General features: G+C 41.7%; 1 protein-coding gene across 1 annotated transcript; it reads left to right on the plus strand.

The window, feature by feature from the left end:
• Positions 1-112: 112 nt before the first annotated feature.
• LOC308594219 (uncharacterized protein) lies at positions 113-21,551 on the plus strand (the record flags this gene model as incomplete). Its single annotated transcript, XM_081207121.1, has 3 exons — positions 113-1,030; positions 17,291-17,382; positions 20,606-21,551. The coding sequence occupies 3 exons, from the start codon at positions 113-115 to the stop codon at positions 21,549-21,551; spliced, it is 1,956 nt and encodes a 651-aa protein (XP_081063247.1).
• Between the last annotated feature and the right edge of the window lie 1,083 nt (positions 21,552-22,634).

Below are 22,634 nucleotides of genomic sequence, written 5' to 3' on the forward strand. Positions count from 1 at the left end.
ATCTTTATAGTGGCTTGGTAACTGTGCTACCAACAGTGCCACCAATCAGAAGTGATGACCCTCTTCTTTTCATTGTGTTAACCAGGTGCAAGTATCATGTCATCACAACTAAATGGCTGCAGACAATTACACTATGGCGACTGAATTCATCCTTCTTGGACTAACAGATCGGCTGGAGGTTCAAGTTCCTCTCTTTGCGATATTCCTGTTGATCTATATTCTGACATTGGCTGGGAATATGGGGATGATAGTACTGATCAGGATTAGCCCCCGGCTTCACACCCCTATGTATTTCTTCCTTAGCAATCTTTCTGTAGTTGATCTCTGCTATTCTTCCATCTTTGCCCCAAGGCTGTTGATGAATTTAGCACAATCTAATATCATTTCTTATGCAGGATGCATCACTCAGCATTGCTTCTTTGTAGTGTTCGTGAGTACCGAAGGCTTCCTCTTAGCTGCAATGGCATATGACCGTTATATTGCCATATGTAATCCCCTGCTCTATACTGCTATTATGTCCAAAAGTGTCTGCATTTACTTAGTAGCAGGGGCATACTTTGGGGGGATATTGAATTCCATCACACATACTTCTGGATTGCTGAGACTGTCATTCTGTGCCCCTAGTATAATCAACCACTTCTTTTGTGATACCCCAGCTATGTTGAAAGTTGCATGCTCTGATATCCATATTAATGAACTTTTGTTGGTAACCTTCTCTGCGACAGTTGCTATTTCTACACTCCTGGTCATTGTAATCTCTTACCTCTACATCCTCTCCTCTGTCATAAAGATGCGCACTTCTGAGGGCAGAATCAAAGCCTTCTCCACCTGTGCTTCCCACATGACAGCTGTGACTTTGTTCTATGGACCAGTAAGCTTAAGTCACTTGCAGCCCAGTTTCATGTACTCTGTAGAACAGGAGAAGATCTCAGCTGTGTTCTACACCCTGGTGGTCCCAATGCTGAACCCATTAATCTACAGCTTGAGAAACAAAGAGGTAAAGGATGCTTTGAAGCAAGTGATCAATTGCCAAAAGAAATAATCTGAGTCTCCTCGTCTCAGGATAGTTTAGACTGCAGGGATGGGCAATCTGTGGACCTCCAGATGTTGGACCATAGCTCATATCTGTGGCCACTGGGCATGCTGGAGTGGATGGGAGTTAGAGTCCAACAATATCCAAAGATTCAAAGTCAAAGATTCCCCATACCATATTCAGTCATTTCTTTTGAATGAGTTGGAGGTCAAATGGGGAGAGCAGATATTGTCTTAATTTGTCTGATATACAAATATGATGTACAAATAAAATAAAATGGAGGGAAAATAAGCTGGTGTAGAAAATGCCTTTGTTTATTCATTTCATTTGGTTATCGCCTCCCAAGAATAAAATGCTTCCCAAGGCAATACACACAAAATACAAAAGCAAAATTCACATCAATAACATTTCAAAACAAACCAGTGAAACAATCCCATATTTTAAAATCTAGCTGTCCAACATAATATCAGAAAAGCAGCATAATAAAGCCACCAAGGCCAGGCCACACAATCAGATACCCAGACACAATTTGTTCCTGAAAGACAAGGCAGAAATATAGTTTTTACATCCAGTAATGGAACCTACCTAACATCACATGGGATTGTGTGTGTGTGTGTGTGTGTGTGTAATATTACTGTTTACTTGATTTAAAGAACAACAACCCTCTAATCTAAAATATTAATTAGAAAAATACAGTCTGTTCCAATCACAGTGATTTAAGGGAGAAATAAACAGTCGTTCTTCATGTGGAGCAACCTTGTCCTACGTTTTGGCTGTGAGAGAACAGTGAAAGCAGAAAGAAGAGTGATAGCACTCTTGGGGTGACTTGTTTCTTTCCCAAGTGCTCTTTTTGCTAACAGATAATTGAAAATCACAGCCTTCTCATTCATCTTGGGTGTCAAGGCTTCAATGAATCCTATCACTCCCACGGCAGCAGCAAAGAAGCAGATAAAAGAAGAGTTCTTAGCAATTAGTTTATTCAGTAATCACAGCAAGAGACAAAATAATGCATCTCTCTCCTAGAAATGACATTGTTCCAAGTAACATTCCCCCCCCCCTTCATCTCTCTCATACTACGTCATCCCTGTGCCACTTGGTCTGGGCTTTCTGTCTCTGAGCTTTATGTTTGGCTACTCTCACAGCACTCCTAATCCTGGGGGAGGGGGGTCAGGAATGCTCTCCAAAGACACCACGTCTGTTGGCTGCCTCTCTCCTGGTGCTTCTCTTTCTTCCTGCTGTTCCTCTAGTATTTCCCAGCTTCTGTTCTCTGCAGCCTGTGAACTATACCCTTCTGCAAACCACTGCTCTAAATCTACACTGTCCTCCTGTTCTCAGGAAGGTTCAGAAGAAGGGGGGCAGCCCCCACCATTCCTCCTCAGTCCAGCCCCTGACATTGTGTGTGGGTGCTCAGGTTCAAGTGTCTTAGATTCTCATAGTTTCCAGCTGATGGACTCAGGCTCAAAAGAAAAATTTTCAGAAGGAAACACACCAGTCTAGGTGGTGATTTCCCCCCATGAAGTGGACTTCTGTGCTCATATCCCTGGCTACACAAGAACCTCTGAACCGTTGCTTTTTGTTTTTACTAGCCCTGATAACTGGGTGTCACCAACAATGGCAAATTTGGTCTTCTCACTGCTTACCTCTGATTTCATTTATGAACAGATTTAAAAGTATCAGTCCCAATACAGATCATTGTGGAACCCCATACACCTTACTTCTCTTCATTGTGAAAATTTCATTTATTTCTACTTTTTGCCTCCTATTCTTTTTCCAGTTACTTATCAATAAAAGCACTGGTCACCTTATCCCATGACTTACTCAGAACTCAGTGGTGATGGACTTTATGAAAGGCTTTTTAAAAGTCCTATGGGTAAAACACCCACAGCATCTGATGCTTCCAACAGGAACACAGACAGGCAAGGAAGATGGTGGATCCCTCTGCCTCAATGCCACAGATGACCCAAATGCTGACAGGCCAAGGAGGAGGCTGGCAACCTAGCTTTCTAGGGAGCCAAGGGGAAGGTTTCTAGGAGGAGAAAGGAAGCAGTAATACTGTTTATGTTAGACTAAGAGAAGGAAGAGGGGGGAACCTGAGCATAAGAATGTAGGAGAAGCCCATAGGAGGGTCCTGTGATGAACCAGGCTCCTGAGTTCTGGGGACAAAGGGCTCACAAAGTCTGCTTTTAAACAAAGATGGTCTGGTATTCTGAGGAACCTCAAAAGGGATGAGTTTGAGGAAAGACTGTAAAGTGTAACAGGATCAAAGAGATTTTAATAGATACTTTAACAATGGGTACAGAAAGTTATCTTACCAAATCAGTTTTTTCTCAAATGAAGTTTGACTAATCAACAAGCAAAGATCTTTCTGCCGATTGCCCTTTTCACAGCTTCCTTCACTTCCTTGTTCCTCAGACTATAAATCAAAGGGTTTAGCATAGGGATCACCAGTGTATAAAACACTGAGATAATTTTGTCTTGGTCCATTGTGTAGCCCGAGGTAGGCCGCAAATACATAAAGATCAGAGTTCCATAGAAGATAGTGACAGCCATGATATGGGATGCACAGGTAGAGAAGGCTTTGCGCCTACCCTCAGCAGAGTTGATCTTTAAGATGGTGATGACAATGGAAACATAAGACACTAGGACAATCAAGATAGTACTCATGACAACTATTGTGGACAAGGTAAAATGAACAATGTCTGTACTGTGGATGTCAGAGCAGGACAACTTCAGGATTGGAGGGATATCACAGAAGAAATGGTTAATTACATTGGAGCCACAGAAAGACAAACTAAATATAAAAATTGTCTGTGCAGTGGAGTTCACAAAACCAGTTATGTATGACAAAATGACAAGCGAGATACAAAGTCTCTTGGACATTGCGGTGTGATAAAGTAATGGATTGCAAATAGCTACAAAGCGATCGTAGGCCATCACACCCAAAAGACAACATTCATTGGTTACAAAGATACAGAAAAAATAAAACTGCACAGCACACTCAATGAAGGGAATGGTTCTGTTTTCAGATATAAAGGTCATGAGCATCTTAGGGGCAATGACTGTTGAATAACCAACATCTACAAGAGACAGGTTACTGAGGAAGAAATACATTGGAGTCTGAAGTCGGGCATCAATCCGGATTAAAATAATCATACCAAAGTTCCCCACCAGGGTGGTGATATAAATACCAAGGAACAGCACAAAAAGAGGAATCTGAAGCTCTGGGTGATCCATAAATCCCACAAAAATGAATTCTGTCACACTGGTATGATTCTTTCTTTCCATCTATGTTCCTTTGTTCTCCACTGAAAGAGAGAAGGAGCATTTGCAATTAAATGAGCACCAACATTAATAGTTCTTCAAGACAAGTTCATGCACACTTGCTTGGTCCACCATTTTTGAATAATGCCAGCCCTTTCTTTGATGACTGCATTCCAAATGCCTACTGCATGATGCACCTCAATAGGTTCCACAACACTCATTAACAGTAGCAGTTTTGTTCCTTCCACTAGAGCAGGGATGGTCCTAGTGGTACAGTCCCCCAACACTTTATTCTACCCAACCCTACCAAAAAAGGGGGGGTTAAGTAGACATGGTACAGGGGTAGGCAAAGAAATTTAAATCTCTTCATCCAACCCAGCATCCAGATTGATCATTTGATTGAGCATTGATAACCACCCTCTCTGCACAGATTAGTTAAGGAGAAGCTGTGCATGTGTCCTCGATGTCCTGCATCTCTCATGCACATAACAGCAGGTGTAAGAGCATGGATGTCCATGCCCATCACTGGCATGCACCCCTCAGAGGATTGGCCAAGGTTGACTGTTACCCTCAGGTCAAAACAAAATAGCCACTGCTCCACTAGAGCCTCAAGCATCACACCTAACTCCAGTCTCCAGTACTATCGGTTAGCTGCAATGAGTCTTCTTTCTGAGTAAATATTATTGGGATGGAATGGTAACATCATTTTACCGATCTGAGGCAAGTCAGCAGAAAGGAGAAGGGAAATTAAGTTCTCTTAAAAAGTCAGCGAGAGGCTGTTTCTCTGAATACTGCATGTTGGAGTGAAGAACAGGGGAGGTCTACCACAGGCATGCCTTGTTTGTGAGCTTCTGAGAGGCATCTACCTGGTCACTGTTTGAAGCAATATGTTGGAGCTGATGATCCTCTAATCTCAGCCAACCAGGTCCTTCTTCTGTTCTACATTTCCAATACCTTGAAAAATGTCCAATACAGTGGTGCCCCGCAAGACGAATGCCTCGCAAGACGAAAAACTCGCTAGACGAAAGGGTTTTTCGGTTTTGCGTTGCTTCGCTAGACGAATTTCCCTATGGGCTTGCTTCGCAAGACGAAAACGTCTTGCGCTTTTTTTTTTAAGCCGCTTGAAGAGGCGCAGTTGCGACGGACCGTGCTTCGCAAGACGAAAAGACTCGCGGAACGAATTATTTTTGTCTTGTGAGGCACCACTGTACATTGGCTAATATGTTGTATCCAATGTTTCTCTTTTTCATAATTGTTTTACATATAGAAAGTTCAACAGATGTTTTATGTTATCAGCCAGAGTGATGTTCTTAATACACAAGAAGGGTGTAGTATAAACGTTCTGCTAAAATAAATGAAATAAAATGCTGCTCTTTCACCATAGAAGGACTTCTGATCCAAAAGAGGCTTCCACGAACAAAAGAAGGGTGGGAAGTGATTTTCAGAAATCTCCCATGCATCCCCTTTGCCTTCCAAAACTCTGCTCCTAAAGATTGGCGGGCACCCCAAATCAGCACTGTAAGTGGTAGAGAAGGTTGCAGGGAGAAATAGAAGGAAACTGCTTCCATTAGTCGAGGCTTCTGCTAAATCAAAGAGCCTTCTGCAAATGGAAGTGCATGAGCGGATATAGCCCATTGTTTTTGTTGGTATTATGTATCCATGTATCCTGCCAATAGGCATTCCGAGCAAGCTTTAAGTAAGGACATATGAAAAGACGGCTTGAACATGCCAGTCACCCATCTGGTCCAGCATCCTGTTCTCATAGCGGTCAACCAGATGGCTGTTGGAAGCCAAGAAGCAGGTCTTGAAGGCAACAGCACTCTCTTATTTGATTCCCAGCAACTGGTATTCAGAAGCCTACCACCTCTCTCAGTGGAGGTACATACAAACCTTTCCACTCCTTATATCCAAAGAAAAATAAGAAAACTGTGCCTTGCCTTGAAAAGTTTATGGAGCAACAGAAAGGAGATGGGTAGATTCCCACACTGGATGAAACTAGGAAGAATCATTCTGACATTATACAGAAGCACAAATCCTCAATTGAAGCCCATTAATTTCTCATTAACGTATAGTATAGAATCATAGAATCATAGAGTTGGAATAGACCACAAGGGCCATCGAGTCCAACCCCCTGCCAAGCAGTAAACTGTACTCTGAAAGAAACACCCTACTGAGACATGAGACTTTAAATAGTCCAGTGCAATCATTGGATACATGTTTCATATGGTAACATATGAAAATCGTATGTCCAATATCTTCTGTGCATCAGCTTTGATCTACACCACCACCACTCCAGTTGATTATTCCTGAATGTTGGACAAGTTTCACCATTTAAGGCTGCAGTCTTTTCCTCAGTTACTAGTGGGAGTAAATTCAGTGAGATTCACTTCTAGGCATAAAACTCCACGTTGCAGTATGTTTTCAAAAATGCAATTAGACACTGTTTTTTCTTTTAACACTTCTTTCCCAGATCTTGTATCAGTATGGTGTAAATGACAACATGAAATGCCTTTAAAAAGCTGGTCCAGCAAACTTGGGATAGCTCAGTCAGTGGAGCATGAGACTCTTAAAATCATAGAATCATAGAGTTGGAAGAGACCACAAGGGCCATCGAGTCCAACCCCCTGCCAAGCAGAAAACACCATCAGAGCACTCCTGTCTCTGATGAAGGAGACTCCACCACACTCCTTGGCAGCAAATTCCACTGTCGAACAGCTCTTACTGTCAGGAAGTTCTTCCTAATGTTTAGGTGGAATCTTCTTTCTTGTAGTTTGGATCCATTGCTCCGTGTTCGCTTCTCTTAATCTCAGGTTAATGGGTTCGAGCCCCACATTGGGCAAAAGATTCTTCCGTTGCAGGAGGTTGGACTAAATGGCTTTCATGATCCCTTCCAACTCTATAATTCTATGATTCTATGAGCGTAATATCTATTTTGCACACAGTTTAAAAAGATGCAGAAGAAGGACAACAACAACAACAACAACAACTCTTTCAACATTATTAGTCAGGCTGATGAATCTTACCAGTGGAAAGAAAAGGTATTTCATCCATGAATACAAGAGTCTTGTTGTGTGAATTAGTAAGCATTGTTTATATATAATTCTTTGGAAACTAGGGACATAGACCCCATGGACCTTTCTAAGTAAGATATAGCTGGGATTGCAGCATTCCCTTCAGGCCTACTGAGCATTTGTAGATGACTGTGAAGTAACAACTCTCAGATATAGCACCAGTTCACATACCTTCATTACTTCTTCTTTGGGTTATTTATTTATTTAACCAGTCTACAATCCAAGAATGCATGGCTGGTATACACAAATAGAATATCAAATATAATTCAAATCATAATACAATGTTAAAAACATGAAGCCAACCATAATTAAAATTTGCAGAAATAGAAAGGGCCAATTCAGGAAGGCTTGGGAGAAAATAAAAGTTTTCAACACAGTTTAACCTAATTTGCAGGTGTGTTGTCTGCAGTCTAGGGATAAGGAAGAAATTTGATTTTGTTTGCATTTCAGTGGGAAGCAACCCAATTCACAGTTCTCAATCTTATACATGGACTGACACAAAGTTGTTATTATAAATTCACATTTCTCAGTAGAATAATTCCTAAAATTAATTCTAGCATTGGAATATGCAATGTTTGTTACTTTGGGCTCCATGAGCTCATTTGAGATTCTTCCTTGTCCAACATTACCTGTGTGTAGCAGTGATGACATGCTGCCCAAAAGCATGTGATGTGATTGCATGAAGGTTATTTTTGTACAGTCATTTATTGGGCAAAGGCCCGTCCAGGGCAAAGGCCTCTTATATACGTGCTGGGATTGACAAGGCATCTGACCCTCACCTGACTCTCATAACTCTCCTGACAGGTGATTTGGTCTGCAGCCACAGTGTGGAAATAAAGGATGAGATTGCCCACCAGATACCAGGCACTCTGCTATTCAAATTAGGCCCCAGGGTTTATGTTACAATCCCCTTCTCAATTAAGTAATTAATTTTAATGTAGAATTTAAATTCTCAAAACTTTCTTATTTGTTAATTCGAGCAAGTAAACTACTTCTCTCACTTCATTACAAACAGTATTTCTACCTGCAACACACTTGAGCAAACCTGCTCCTCTTCCTTTCACAGATATTTTGTTGTCATTTGCAACTGTAGCTGCCTCTATTATCATTTAACTATCTGGGGAAATAATTAGCATCACATATCATGTGCATGGAAGTTGCTGAATCAATTAATCAACTAGAAGGATTACTGTTAATAGCACCAGTTTTCCTATAACTTGATAGTACTGGATAGTTTTGATGAACTGCAAAAGCATTTTTAGTTTGCTTTCTGTTGCCATCCTGGAACTTTTCTTTATTAGTGCCACTTTGTTTTGTACGATTCCTTGCAAATGAAGGAAAACAACTTTTCTGCTTGTATATGCTGACAATATAATTTTGGTTACTCAGAACAAACAAGATTGTACAAAAACAAGATTGGGCACAGGCCTGGCTAGGAAATAGGTGTCCTGACTGTGACAAAGGTGACCTGTGTGCTTGCTTGCTTGATTAACAGCTGTTAGGAACTTCAAGGTCCCTGCTCTCCCTTCTTATGGTCTTTGTACTGGATCTGGAGACTCCAGTAGAGAGCATTCCATGTCAAGAGCATTCCATGTCAAGAAGGAGGGCAAGTGGGCACCCTATCAAATGACAGGGCAGGAGCTACATGGAGCAGGGCCTTTTCACTGGTGGTGCCCATTGCATGCCTCGCTCTTCCCAGGCCTGTTCTCTTTTGGCCTGTATTTTGGAGCTTTATAATTTAGGAAGACTTTGGAAGAGCTGGTTGACAAGTCTTATCAGTTGCTGACGTATGAGAGGAGTTTATTTGCTGTTGTTCTGGGTTCCCGGTGCACCAGGGTTTACACCAGCGTAATAGAGTTGGCCAGGACGAAAGAAGGGATACAATTTATGAGCTTTCTTCATTATCTGCACAGCAGGGGATGTTCAGTCAACAGTGCAAAGGCTGAGCTGAAGTGTTCCCTGCTGGTTACCTGCTTTTAGCAATAGAGGTCGCTGTTTGGTTAGCTGTCAGATTCTAGAGCTCCCTATTGGTGGCTCTTAGGTAATTCATAAAACACAGTGTTCATTCATAAAGCAGTAACATAAATCTCCATTGCTACATAACAAGTCCTTGAGCCTGTACTCTGAATAGAAGGTGACCTAGAAGGGACCTAGAAGGCTTGTCAGTCCAACCCCTGCACAGTCTCATCAGGGCTGACCTTAGGGCAATTGGAGCAATTTGGCCAAATTGGGTCCTGCGTGCCACTCCTAAGAGGGCCCCCACACCAGGGCAATCTAGATGGATTTTCCGAGCACAATTCAAAGTGTTGGTGCTGACCTTTAAAGCCCTATACAGCCTCGATCCAGTATATCTGAAAGAGCATCTCCACCCCCATTGTTCTACCCGGACACTGAGGTCCAGTGCCGAGGGCCTTCTGGCGGTTCCCTCACTGCGAGAAGCCAAGTTACAGGGAATCAGGCAGAGGGTCTTCTTGGTACATCTCCCACCAGATGTCAAAGAGAACAACTACCAGACTTTTAGAAGACATCTGAAGTCAGCCCTGTTTAGGGAAGCTTTTAATGTTTGATGCATTAGTGTATTTTAATATTTTGTTGGAAGCCGCCCAGAGTGGCTGGGAAGGCCAGCCAGATGGGCGGGGTATAAATTATTATATTTGGCTGTGAACTAAGGCCCTACCAAAAAAAAATCAACTTACGCCCCACTGCTTCAAATTGGGCCCCACTGGCTAGCCCTGAGTCTCTTAGTTGCTGGGCCTGAGTTGCCCTGCCCTTGCATGAAGTCTTAGGTTTGCAATTTTGGGAGAGGGGAGACTGCCCACTGGGGAGCGGACAGGCTGGCGAGGTGCCCTAGATTTAGAGGCCCTAGGCTTCAGAATACTTGGCCTATACATAAATCCGGCACTGCCTCCTGGTACTTTCTCCTCCTCTCCCATTATTTCCCAACTTTCCCCCTCATCTGCCTTTGAGCTGTGACCTCCCTCAAACCCCTGTTGTAATTCTAAACTGTCTTCCTCTTCCTTCTCCCTGGAAGGGTCAAACTGGGGAGACAGTCTCCACCATTCCTCCTCTGCCCAGTCTCTGACACGGTCACATTCATAGGAAAATGATTCCAAAATTGTCAGCACATTTTACAACTGTATCTTCATCAGCCACCCAAAAGCCTCACTTGAAAACAGAGAGCAATGTTTGAGAGTAATTGGCACAATGGAAACACCTGGCTGAAATACTCTGTTTCTAGTGACACTGTTCTCTGCTGCCCTCGTAGAATATATTTCAAAGATAAATACTGGAAATGAATCCTCTTTGTCAGCGGTTTTAACACCTGGAAGACTGCTTTGGAGAGCAAAAATAGTACTGTGAATACAATAGCTGCCATAGTATAGCAAACAGTATGGGAAGATCACAAATAGAGGTAAGAAATGGGGAAAGAGATTCACACCCTATTTGTTACCGAGCAGATAGGAATTATTTCACCAATATGGTGGAATGCATGGGCCAGCCCTCATGTGGCTAGAAAACAAGTTTGAAGATGGAATAAAACACTCTTCTGCATTCACCATTCTGGGTTTTTCTTTTCAAGCTACTGAATGTGGCTCTAAGCAACAATGCGTGCACACGCACACACACAAAGATGTGCAGGTGTTTTGTAGTGGGGCATGGATTACAATACATGTTATGATAGTTTGCTGCACACATGCACATTACAGCAAAATTTACGGGGCCCCACAAAGATAAATTTACTGGACATGACCCTAGAAGGCATTAAATGCACAAAAATCTGTGGTAAAATGTGCATGTACAGGGCACTGTGCAACATTCAGAAATACAAACAATAAAATATAAAACAGTGGGGAAATTCTCCAGTTCTGAAATTTCAAAACCTGAGGAGAAATTTAGATGAGAAACACAGAGGCACCCCAGTATATCGGTTGCTCCGTAACATCCTTCATTGAGTTAATGTGATGCTGCTTGGCAAATGGCCTTCAAACCAGCAGCCCAGTCCTCCCCACGTCTTTAACTCTCATTGAGTTCTGCTTAGAATTGCAGTGTTACTATAGTTAGTACAGTGTTACTAAAGTTAAACTCTTTTACATTCCATGTTACATTCCATTTTACCTGCTCCATTGAAATAAGCTGAAGCTATGTTTGAAATACATCCTACCTTTTTTAAAAAAATATATATATCTTAATAATGACCATGTAATTTCTAATATTGTATAACTGCAAAATACCAACATGATGTCCATACAAGGATGCAATACTAATCCAGCATTTCTATTCTTACTGCTTATTTATTCCTAAAACAAATAATATGTGGTACTCCCCTCCTTTGCTATCTACCTCCTTTGTCCCATTTGCTACTGAAAAGTTTTAAGTATCAATAGAAATAGCCATATAATATTTCTAATCCAGGAGTTTTACACAAATGTTGAGCTGGGATACTTACAGAAGTAGGACTAAATCAAGTTCAACATAGCACTAAGCAAATTGTTCTACTAGCAAAAGTATTTCTCCCTGTACATTGGAACACTCTCCCCATCTGTTCCCTCTGTTAGCTCCCTATATCTGTTTTGGATTTCTTCCAACCCCCCAGCACAGATTTCGGGATGACATGGAGGAATGAAAGTCCCATTGCCCTCGTGCTAATCCTTGTATTCAAATATTTAGTTGACTACCACCCCTAATATTTCCAATTTTGTGGAACATTGTACTCAGTGCAATGATAAATGACTTCAAGGTTGTTCTTAAGAAATGAAATGAGAATAAGTATTATTGCAATCTATTTGATTGTAGTTTCCCACTCCTGCTTGCAGCTCCCCCTGCTCCTGTAGCAGAAATATTCATATAGAACATACATAAAACATCCCTGACTATTGGCCATGCTGGGTCAGGTTGAACACAGCTGGAGTCCCACACTCTCTGAAGAGCCACAGGTTCCCTGTCCTTGTTTTAGAAGAAAAGATATCCCTGTGTTACAATGAGTCTGGGAAGATAGCCAGCGGTAGGTGAAGGAAGCCTGAGTAAAATTTGTTTGAATGATTTCTACAAGCATCCTCTTCTGGCAATTGACCCAGCCCTCTCACTTTCAACTCTATTTCAAGAAAGCTGGAATAAATTAACTTACCCAGGAAGAGTGTCTGTTCTCAAAATATTCCTGCACAATACAGCATAATGTGTTATTTCCATGAGGCATTTGCATTTGATATAGTTTAATGGTTAGCTGAGGATGCGATTCGGAACAATATGAATTTTGGATGAGGCACATGATGCTCTTCAGTTATTGTTCATGCCTTCGGGACCTAATCACATGACTGCATGCCTCCTCCAAAGATTATTACACATCACCTTTAATGAGTTTCAAAGAAAACTCATGAACTGATGAAATAGTTTAACTTTTAAAGATCTCTAACAAAGAGCACATTTTCATCAATAATGATTCCTGAGAGTTAGTAATGCTAGCAATTATCAATCTTGTTTTACTCAAGTTTAAGTCAATCATCAGTCAGACAATGTCTAATGTTTTAATCATAGATGATTTTAACTCAGATGATTTTGGGACTCATGAGAAAGATACCCTTACCCCTTAATATCCCAAATTCATCTTGTTTTTCTCTGCAGAAGAGAGCCACCTGATGATACCAGATGGATGCAGAGATTTGCATAGGCATTGCTAGGATTTCATTGCTCTTACTCAGCTAAGTGAAACTAGTGCAAGGCTAGAACCTAAAGTTGCAATCCTGCTCACAGATATTGCAGCTGAAATCAACGAGAGCTTACTTTTGCAAAGGCGTATAGAAAATATCATCAATCAGGTGGCCATGGACCTTCTCTGCTGCCCACAGGTTGCCCTTCTGGGCTTGAAAGAAGCATCCTATTTTGACCAATAGGATAAGATGCATTGTGTACTTGGTTGTAGTGTGTGTGGCGCTCATGACAATTTTCCTGATTTGCAAATGTACCCAAGAAGGTTGCCAGTCCCTGGCATATAGGAATTGTGAAGAAAGCAATCCAACCATCATCTGCTTACTATATAACTGTAGATCCTATATATATTCACCTGCAGAAGAGACCTTATCTGGGCTAATTGGTGACAAAAAACCAGACCATTGTGACAGAATTTATTTTCTTGGGCTTTACAGAGCACCCAGAGTTCCAGATGCTCCTCTTCTTGGTGTTTCTGTTCATTTATGTTGTGACTCTTGGGGTGATTATGTTGCTCAGGATGGATTGGCAACTTCATACTCCCATGTACTTCCATACTTCCTCAGCAACCGGTCTCTCTTGGATGTTGCCTATGTAATGACCATTGCTCCTAAAATGTTGATAACATCATCACATCACCATCATTATTAAACTTTATTTGACAGACAACATTTAATAACACAACATCCCACATCACACCAGAATATACAACAGAATACAACAATACAGAATACAAAATGTTGATAACTTTTGTGATGGAAAGCAAATCTATTTCATTCAATGAGTGTGCAATTCAGTTCTTCTTTTTCTGCATTTCTGTGTCCAGGGAGTGTGACCTCCTGGCTGCAATGGCATATGATCACTTCACGGCCATCTGCAGCCCATTGCTGTATACAGTTATCATGTCCAGAAGACTCTGCATTTCTTGATTATGGTTGCATATACCTATGGCATTGTGCATGCAGTTGTTCAGACAATTTTCATACTCAGTTTGATATTCTGTGGCTCCAATGTCATCAATCATTTCTTCTGTGATGTGCCCCCCATTCTGAAACTGTCGTGTTCTAACACCTATTTTACCCACCTTGTACATTTCATCTTCTCCATCATTATTTTGTCAAGCACCATCTTAACCGTTCTTGTTTCCTACATATACATCCTGGCAGCCATTCTCTGAATCAATTCTACAGAAGGTCGATGCAAAACCTTCTCCACTATTACTTCCTACTTGACTGCTGTGGGAACTGCCATATTCGCGTATGTAAGACCTGATTACAGGTTTGCAGTTGCCCATGACAAATTCATCTCTTTGTTCTATACTCTTGTAATTCCTATGCTAAACCCCCTGATCTACAGCCTAAGGAACAAGGAAGTGAAGGTTGCTTTGAAGAGGTCTATACAAAGGAAACTTTCTTCTCAATAAAAGCTTTGCTTAGGGACTGGTATGTAAAAATAAATAAATAAATGGTTCTGTAACAGAAAGCTATCAGCACTGTGATTTTGAACTTGAACAGTTTTTATGTGCCATTCAAGCTTGCAAAGTTAGCCGCTATCAACTCTCAAAATCAGTAATGGGTGCGGGCTTGCATCCACATGCATGTGCCCTTTTACCATGTCAGTTTCAGGAACTCTACTTCCTTGTCACTCACAGTCAATTGATATGATCCAAAAATGTAAATCTAGGCATACCTAAATATATGTCCATCTTCTGCATCTTGTTAAAGATTGGTCACCTTTCAATGACCAATATAGCAGATTACAGTTCTCATCATGATCAATAAATATAGTGTCACCAAAATGTCAGTTTTCCTGGACATGGTTAGATCTGTCCATCACACTGTTTGCTATTGCTTTAGCTGTTTTAACAACCTTGTTTATTTAATAAAATGTAGCTGTCTTGAGCAAAAACTTGTGAAATGTTCCTCTTCAAGTATTTATAGAGCTATGAAATTGCTCCGTCTGAAACCACTAGTACATGTATCAAAGTTATAACCAACAGCACATCCATTCAAAATATCAGTGGGATTTACTTACACACCATATATTTACCATTGTGGCTTTAATGTCTATTACATTTAGGACACAAGCCAACCACACTTAAGCAGCAGTGAACTCAATACAAGAGTTAAACATATGTTTAACCACTGCCCATTTAAATAAATAGCCACATACCTGTTTTGTCTAAAATTGCTTTATTTATACCACTTTTGTATCTCCCTGTGTCTGTCAAAATGTCCTCTGACACAAGGACTAGAATCTTCACAATCCAGGCATGTATTGCAGCCTTATGTGCCTTCCTAAAAGAAAGGCATGGATGTTTCCATGTTTATTTTTATTTTTCAATGCAACTTCTTCCTTAATGCAACTGCTGGATTGTTCCACTGTGTCCTTGAAGTAGGGACCTCGACTAGGACCCATCATCAGCAGATCAAATGTTGACATGAAAACTGAAACAAATCCTTAATATCATTGTCAGGCACATAACTTAAAGCTGCTAAAGGGATCACCACCATTAACCTTTACTAAGAGGTAATGATACATTTCAAAATTAAGAAAGGGAAAATGGGTGCTTTTTTATACCATGGAAGATGCTATAACAGATGCATTGTTGCCCATGGTGTACTCTAGCAGTGCCGTCCAGTAGTAACCTCTAGATTCCATTGTGGTGCAGTCAAAAAGAGGAATTTCCACCCTTACCAGAAACCAATGGGATAAGTAGAATTGTTCAAGTGCTGATTAGTTAGATGCTGATTAGTTAGATGCAACACATGAACAGAGGATGCTGATATCAGTGAGGAAGGCTAGCTGCATGTCAAGGCCCTGAGCCCTCCCCCATTTGTTGAATAATAAAACACATAAGACACCAGTATTTTAGGTTAATGGGATAATTAAGGCCACAACTTTATTGGTTACAGAATGAGAGTGGTATTGGCTTAGTCACTGGAATTGAATTGACTATATCTGACTCCTGCCCACTATGCAGGTAGTCCAGTAAGGGTCAATCACCAGTAGGGGGAGCCCTGTTGATGTACATCAACTGAGAGCTCCCCCAGGGTCCCTAATGGGGTCATGGCATGGCCCTAGCCCCTACCCGGGCTTCGGACAAGATCCACACCCCCGGATCCCTTTAACGGAATACCCTTAAAGAGGAGGGGCAGGTGATGGCCACAACCTCCCCTCCCATAAACCAGGTTTTACCAATGCCTAACTGCCAAACCTTACAAAGTTGTGACGATTGCTACGAGGCAGGCGAAAACCACATGGCTGGTGTCAATTTGCCAAGTGGAAAAATTCCGACCTGGCCCCCTTAACAGGCAACCAACTGAGGTCCATAGCAAGGCCAAGATGGCAAATGCATGAAAAAAGGGCAGGAGGGCGGAAGATTCGACGAAGTGGGAAGCAAGAAGGAAGAGCCCCCAGCCACGTGGCTGTTTAAATAGCACAAGCCATGCCCCCTGGCCGACTGGATTGGTCAGCCGAGGGCGTGACATGGCCAGGACTCCCCGTGACACAGGCGGCATTGTCAGCCCCCCCCCCCCGCTGTACACGGGGAAAGTGTGTGGCCTGCCTGCAACACCGCCCCCCCCCGGGAAGGGGAGTGGCCCTAGTCATCTACTAGTGTGATGTTGATTAAGTGCATCTTACTTCCTCTGCCTCCTCCACCCAGTTTCTGGTAAAGACCTGTAATGGCCTGGGAATCCGATTCAGAGGCTGAACCGGAGGAACCCCAGCCTGAACAGGAGTCCCCACCTCCAGGGCCAGCTGAGCTGGGGCGGGGCCTTGGATCTGAAGCGCTTGCACCTGTGCCGGATCCTCAGGAGCAGGCGCCAGGTGATTCCACTCTAGCTCCAGAGGTGATTGAGGACACAGTGCCTACAGGTGCGCCTCTCCCGGCCCTGCCAGAGGAAGGTGAGTCTCCCCCTGGGTCCAGTAACTCCTCAGCCTCTCCTGAACTGCAGAGGCTCAGGGCAGAGAGGCGGAGGGAACTGGTTTCTCCCAGGAGGAGTGCTCGCCTTAAGGCCGGGAGAGGCGGGTCTCCTGGGGGCCGGGACCGCCCCTGGCCTCAGAGAAGATGAAGGCCAGTCAGCCCGGTCCCAGGTTGTGGGAGCAACGTCGTTGAATACCTGCTCCTGCCCGGACCCAGACCTGACCTTCCAGTGTTCCCGTCCCCGCCCGGCTTCCTGCTTCGGACCCCGCCTCGCTCTTTGTGAACTGTTTCCAGACTAGTGACCCAGGACCGGACTTTGACCACGCCAATGGTAACCTTCCCCCCGGGACCAGCACAAGACCAGAGTTCCCAGTAAAGACAGGAGTGTCAGTATTTACATGGGGACAGCCATGTTCCCCCTATCAATACAGTTCCTCCTGAGACAGATGACGTGCATCGAGTCCCCTCACTCCCAGGGGGACTTGCACTATTTTATTCAAAGTGTGTGATGACAAGAAGCCCAAAGTATTAACTTCACACGTGGTAATGAGAAATAATAATAATAATAATAATAATAATAATAATAATAATAATAATAATAATAATAATAATAATATTTGTATACCACCGTTCATCCAAGGATGATAGGATGGTTTACAATATAAAAACACAAAACACTTAGTAACAAACCAAAACAATAAACCTCCTATATATTTTTAAAGGCCATATAGTGATTAATTTGCCAAAGGCCAACATACCAAATATGTTGGTATTGTTAGGTTAGCCTCATTGCTCATTATTTGGGGGATAAGATACACTGCAGCTGCTGCTGAATCTACTGCAAGCTTCTTCAATCAGCCCTCCAGATGTTTTTGGCCTACAACTCCCATGATCCCTAGCTAGCAGGACCAGTGGTCAGGGATGATGGGAATTGTAGTCTCAAAACATCTGGAGGGCCAAAGTTGAGGAAGCCTGATTTACTGCATTGTGAGTATTGCACTAGCAGAAATAGTGCAGAAATAAGCAGCAATAAGCAAAGAATAAATGACTTCTATCTGCAAGCTTACATTAAAGTGGCATGGAGTAGATTAATGGTTGAAAATATGTACTGAAATGAGTGGCATGGGGACAGTTTTGTTTCAAACCAATTATGGAAATAAACTCTCAGCTTGCAGGTCCTCAGGTGATGACTATGCGAAGAGGTCATACTGAATATTTTAATGATATGGGTTTCTCTCTTGAGAATTTCAGCAATTCTGTTCTAGCTCAATACCAAACCAGCTATAAAGCAAGAAATTCTATCCACATTTCATTGCTTTTTAAGCTTTGGGAATTACATTTTGTGATTCACAGGTAAGAGTTCTTAGATTATTTCTTCTTATTATGGTTGACACATGAAATATTGGCAAAAAAAATGTTCTCTGGCAATCAGAAGTATAAGCAGCTAAATTGTCTGGAAGCTAAACAAGTTTTCAGTAGCCACCAAAGATGGGTAGAGATTGAAAGCCCTTTGTGATGCTGCATTACAAATCTCTTGCAGGTTTCCTAGGGATCTACGCAGCCAAAGCTGATCTTCAGAAACATTGAGTGAGGTACGAACATCACATAGATTCATCCATGTATTATCATCCATTTATTAATCTAGAAGTTTATTCATTTTGGCATTGCCAAACTCCAACCCATGCAAAACCACTTTAAAGTCAAGGGGATCATTATTGGTGCATTATCTTTTTAATCATCCATTTATAATATCTCCTTATTTATCTATATTTGTTGTGACCCAGCAAACCCTAAGGACTGTTTGGGTGCTGCAGGGCTATTTATTTATTTATTTATTTATTTATTTATTTATTTATTTATTTATTTAATAAATGGGGAGGGGCTTTTCACAGGTGGGAGAAGTGGGAGAAGAGAAACCATTCTGGGACTCACAGCCACAATCCAGGCTTTCTTTAAAAAAAAGTGCTGGGTGCAACCAGTGCAGAAATATTTTGAAAGGCTAGATTATCCACACTGCCCAGCTGCAATGGTGCAACAAGTTCTGACTGGCATATTATATTTGCACTGTAAAATTTGGGAGCACGGAACTTACTCTGATGTGAATGTGTTTAAGGATTGCAATCTAAAATTCATAGAATAACATAATTTTTAATACCTACTTTTTGATGTGTAAAAGAATGTTGGTATATGGATGGAAAAGATGCATCACTGGACATTAATGATGTTGTGAGCACTAGCCAATAGGTGCCCATTATTCATCCAGAAGTACATCCCACAAAATATAGGCACAATAGATTGCACTTCTGCATGTGGTGGGGGTGAGAGAATTTCAAAATGCCAGCAATTCAGTTTTAGCAAGTTTTGTGCAAAGAGAGAGACAAGGAGATACAGAAAGATATAGAGAGAGACTTCATCCTCCCAGAAGGAAGGACGTTGCTGTGGAAATTACAGTTAGAATGCATGTTGGCAAGCCTACTTGAGTGCTTATTATACCTAATTCTAAATATATGTTCTGATGTCAAACTGATTTGCTACTCAAAATAGTCTACCTGAATTCTACACAAAGAAAGGGGGGAGGAAAAGGTAGGAAACAACAACATTTTAAGTTATTCCTTTCAAAACTGCTGGTAAGAATGCTAACTCCCTCATTCAATGTAGTAGGTAGAGAACTACTCAGTCAAAACCTCCATTGTACCCAGTGCTTTTTTTCTAAAATAATGTTTAGGGGTACTCTCATTTTCCTGCTCATATTGAAATACTGCCTCTCAATGAGGCCAAATTTAGATTCACAAAATGTTTAGGGGTATGCATACCCCCAGAAAAAAGGCACTGGTTATAGCTCTTTTTTCATTAATGGATTTTTATTCTGGTTATTTAAAGCAAAGTCGGTAGACTTGAAACTGTGCTCTAGAAAATGTCTGACGAAGGCTTTCTCAACCTCTCTTTACATGAAATGATGGAGGCTACTTTTCCAAGCAATCCAGTTATTATGAGACTGGTCTTCCCCCAAATAAGGGCTGCTTCAGTGAATTTTCTTATTCATTTCACATCAATGTCTAGTGAACAAATTCATCAAAGCAGAAACCATGTTACTGTTTCTGACAAAACAATTTAATAATAATAATAATAATAATAATAATAATAATAATAATAATAATAATAATAATGAGAGACTCTTCTCAGTGTCCCACTTAGGATGGGACAAAAGAGAAGGTATTCCCAGTGGCTGCACCAAGGTTGGGGAACCCTGAAATCATTTTATTTTTATGATTTATTTTTTTAAAAATGTGGCCCTGTCCCTGTTTTGCAATTGTCTGATGCTGTATTATGAAATTGTAATGTTTCATTATGTACCAGATCAGTCACCTCACACTTCAGGAGAGGGCCTCCTGCAGATTCCATCTTACTAGAAAGTCCATACCATATGACATAGGAATCAGGCTTTTAGTGTGGTGGTACCTACCCTTTTGAATTTCCTCCTATTACACATCAAGCAGGGATCATCTCTATTGCCTTTTCACAATATACTCCTGAGGGATGTAGAAAAGCAAATATGTGGTTGACCTTGATTGTCACATTATGCTAATAATTATTTTTATCTCATTATAGAGGAATAATAATGAAGCAAAATCTCACTTCTGTAATGGAATTCATCCTTGTAGGATTCATGGACCACCCTGACCTCCAAGTCCCCCTCTTCATCTTGTTCCTGGTTATCTATGTAGTCACAATAATAGGCAACCTTGGGATAATCATAGTAACCAGTGTGGATGCTCGGCTCCACACCCCAATGTACTTTTTCCTGAGAAACCTCTCCATTATCGATATTGGTTATTCAACTGCCATTGCCCCCAAGTTGCTGACAACTTTTGTGGCAGAGAAGACAACCATTTCTTTCAAGGGATGCACAGTGCAGTTTTTCTTTTTTTGTTTGTTTGTGACCACTGAAGCCTGCCTTCTTGCTGTGATGGCGTACGATCGCTTCACAGCCATCTGCAACCCACTGCTCTATTTTGCTGTTATGTCAAAGAAGTTGTGTACCATATTGGTGGTAGTTGCATATAGTTGTGGCTTGGCAAGTTCAACTATCCATACCATTTTCATATTCAATTTGTCCTTCTGCAGTTCAAATATCATTAATCATTTTTTCTGTGATGTTCCTCCTATACTCCAGTTGTCCTGTTCTGACACCCATGTCACTCGCACGGTGCATTTCATTTTATCCACTGTCATTGCACTGACGACTTTTCTCATTGTCTTGGTCTCCTACATTGCCATAGTTTTTGCTATCATGCAGATCCGTTCTGCCCAGGGCAGATACAAAGCCTTCTCCACCTGTGCTTCCCACCTGACCACAGTCACTATCTTCTTTGGAACCATCATCTTCATGTATATACGGCCTGGCTCCAGTTTCCCAAAGGATCAGGACAAAATAGTTTCTGTGTTCTATACTCTCGTGACATCCCTGCTTAACCCTCTCATCTACAGCCTAAGGAACAAAGATGTGAAAGATGCTGTGTGCAGGATAGCAGGCAAAGTGGCATTTCTGAAGTAGCCACTCTGCAACTGCTTCATCCTGCCTCCACCATCATTGCCATAAGGGCATGAATTCCCCCTGTCCAGTTACCCCACAGCAGTGGCCAATGGTTCCTACAAGCAAGCCACTTTTCCTGTTACTGTTGATGCTACCTGTAACACGTGTGACTCTTTAGGGACTTGTTTTGAGCCAGTGATGTTCAGTTAAATTCTTTGTGTTTGGGCATCTGTGTGAACTATGAAAAACCATGGTAGGTTCATCACACACACATTGCTCTTGGGATGAAATACATTGACCTTTTAAAAAATGATTTCTCTGTTGGTCATGTTCTCCATTTATTCTGAAAGTTTTGATCCATGCCTTGGGTGGTATTGGATTCCCTCCCCTCCCCCTCCCCCCCCCCGAGCCTCACACCTGGTTATCACATATGTTTAACTCACTTTGATGCATTGTCAGCTAAGGCTTGCGCAATGGGACTCCCCCCCTTCTCCTTCCACATGCCCCTAAATATGTTCTGGGGTTCTCTCAGCCCTCTGGAGCAGATTTGGGGAGTCCACAGGAGATGCACGGGGGGGGAGAGGGGGGAAAGTCTCATTGTGCAAGTCAAAATCCATGCACTAATGAGACATGTTAGTTGGATACCACCCATTGTTACGTTTCCAAATGTGTTGAGAATTTTTGTTTTCTCCCAAAGCTTCCTGAATTAGTCCATTCTAGTTCTGCAGTTTCAAATTCTTGTTGGCTTTGTGTTTTTAGCATTGCTTTATGATTTGTATTCTGTTTGATATTCTGTTTTTGTACACTACTCATGTATTCTTGGAATGTAGACTGGTTAAATAAAACAACAACAACTACCAAGAAGTGATGTGAACTGGTGCTCTAGATCTGAGACAATATATTACTTTGTAGTCATCTACTATTCCCTAGTGGACCTGAAGGGAATGTTGCAATCTCAGCTATATCTTACTTAGAAAATCCCATGGGGTCTATGTCCCTAGTTTCCAAGGAATCATATATAAACACATCTTGCTAATGCACACAGTGATACGCTTGTAGTCATGAAATGACCTTTCTTTCCACTGGTAAGAGTTACCAGCTTGA

Source organism: Podarcis bocagei (genome assembly GCF_964188305.1).
Source record: "Podarcis bocagei genome assembly, chromosome: 1".
Classification (NCBI taxonomy): Eukaryota; Metazoa; Chordata; class Lepidosauria; order Squamata; family Lacertidae; genus Podarcis; species Podarcis bocagei.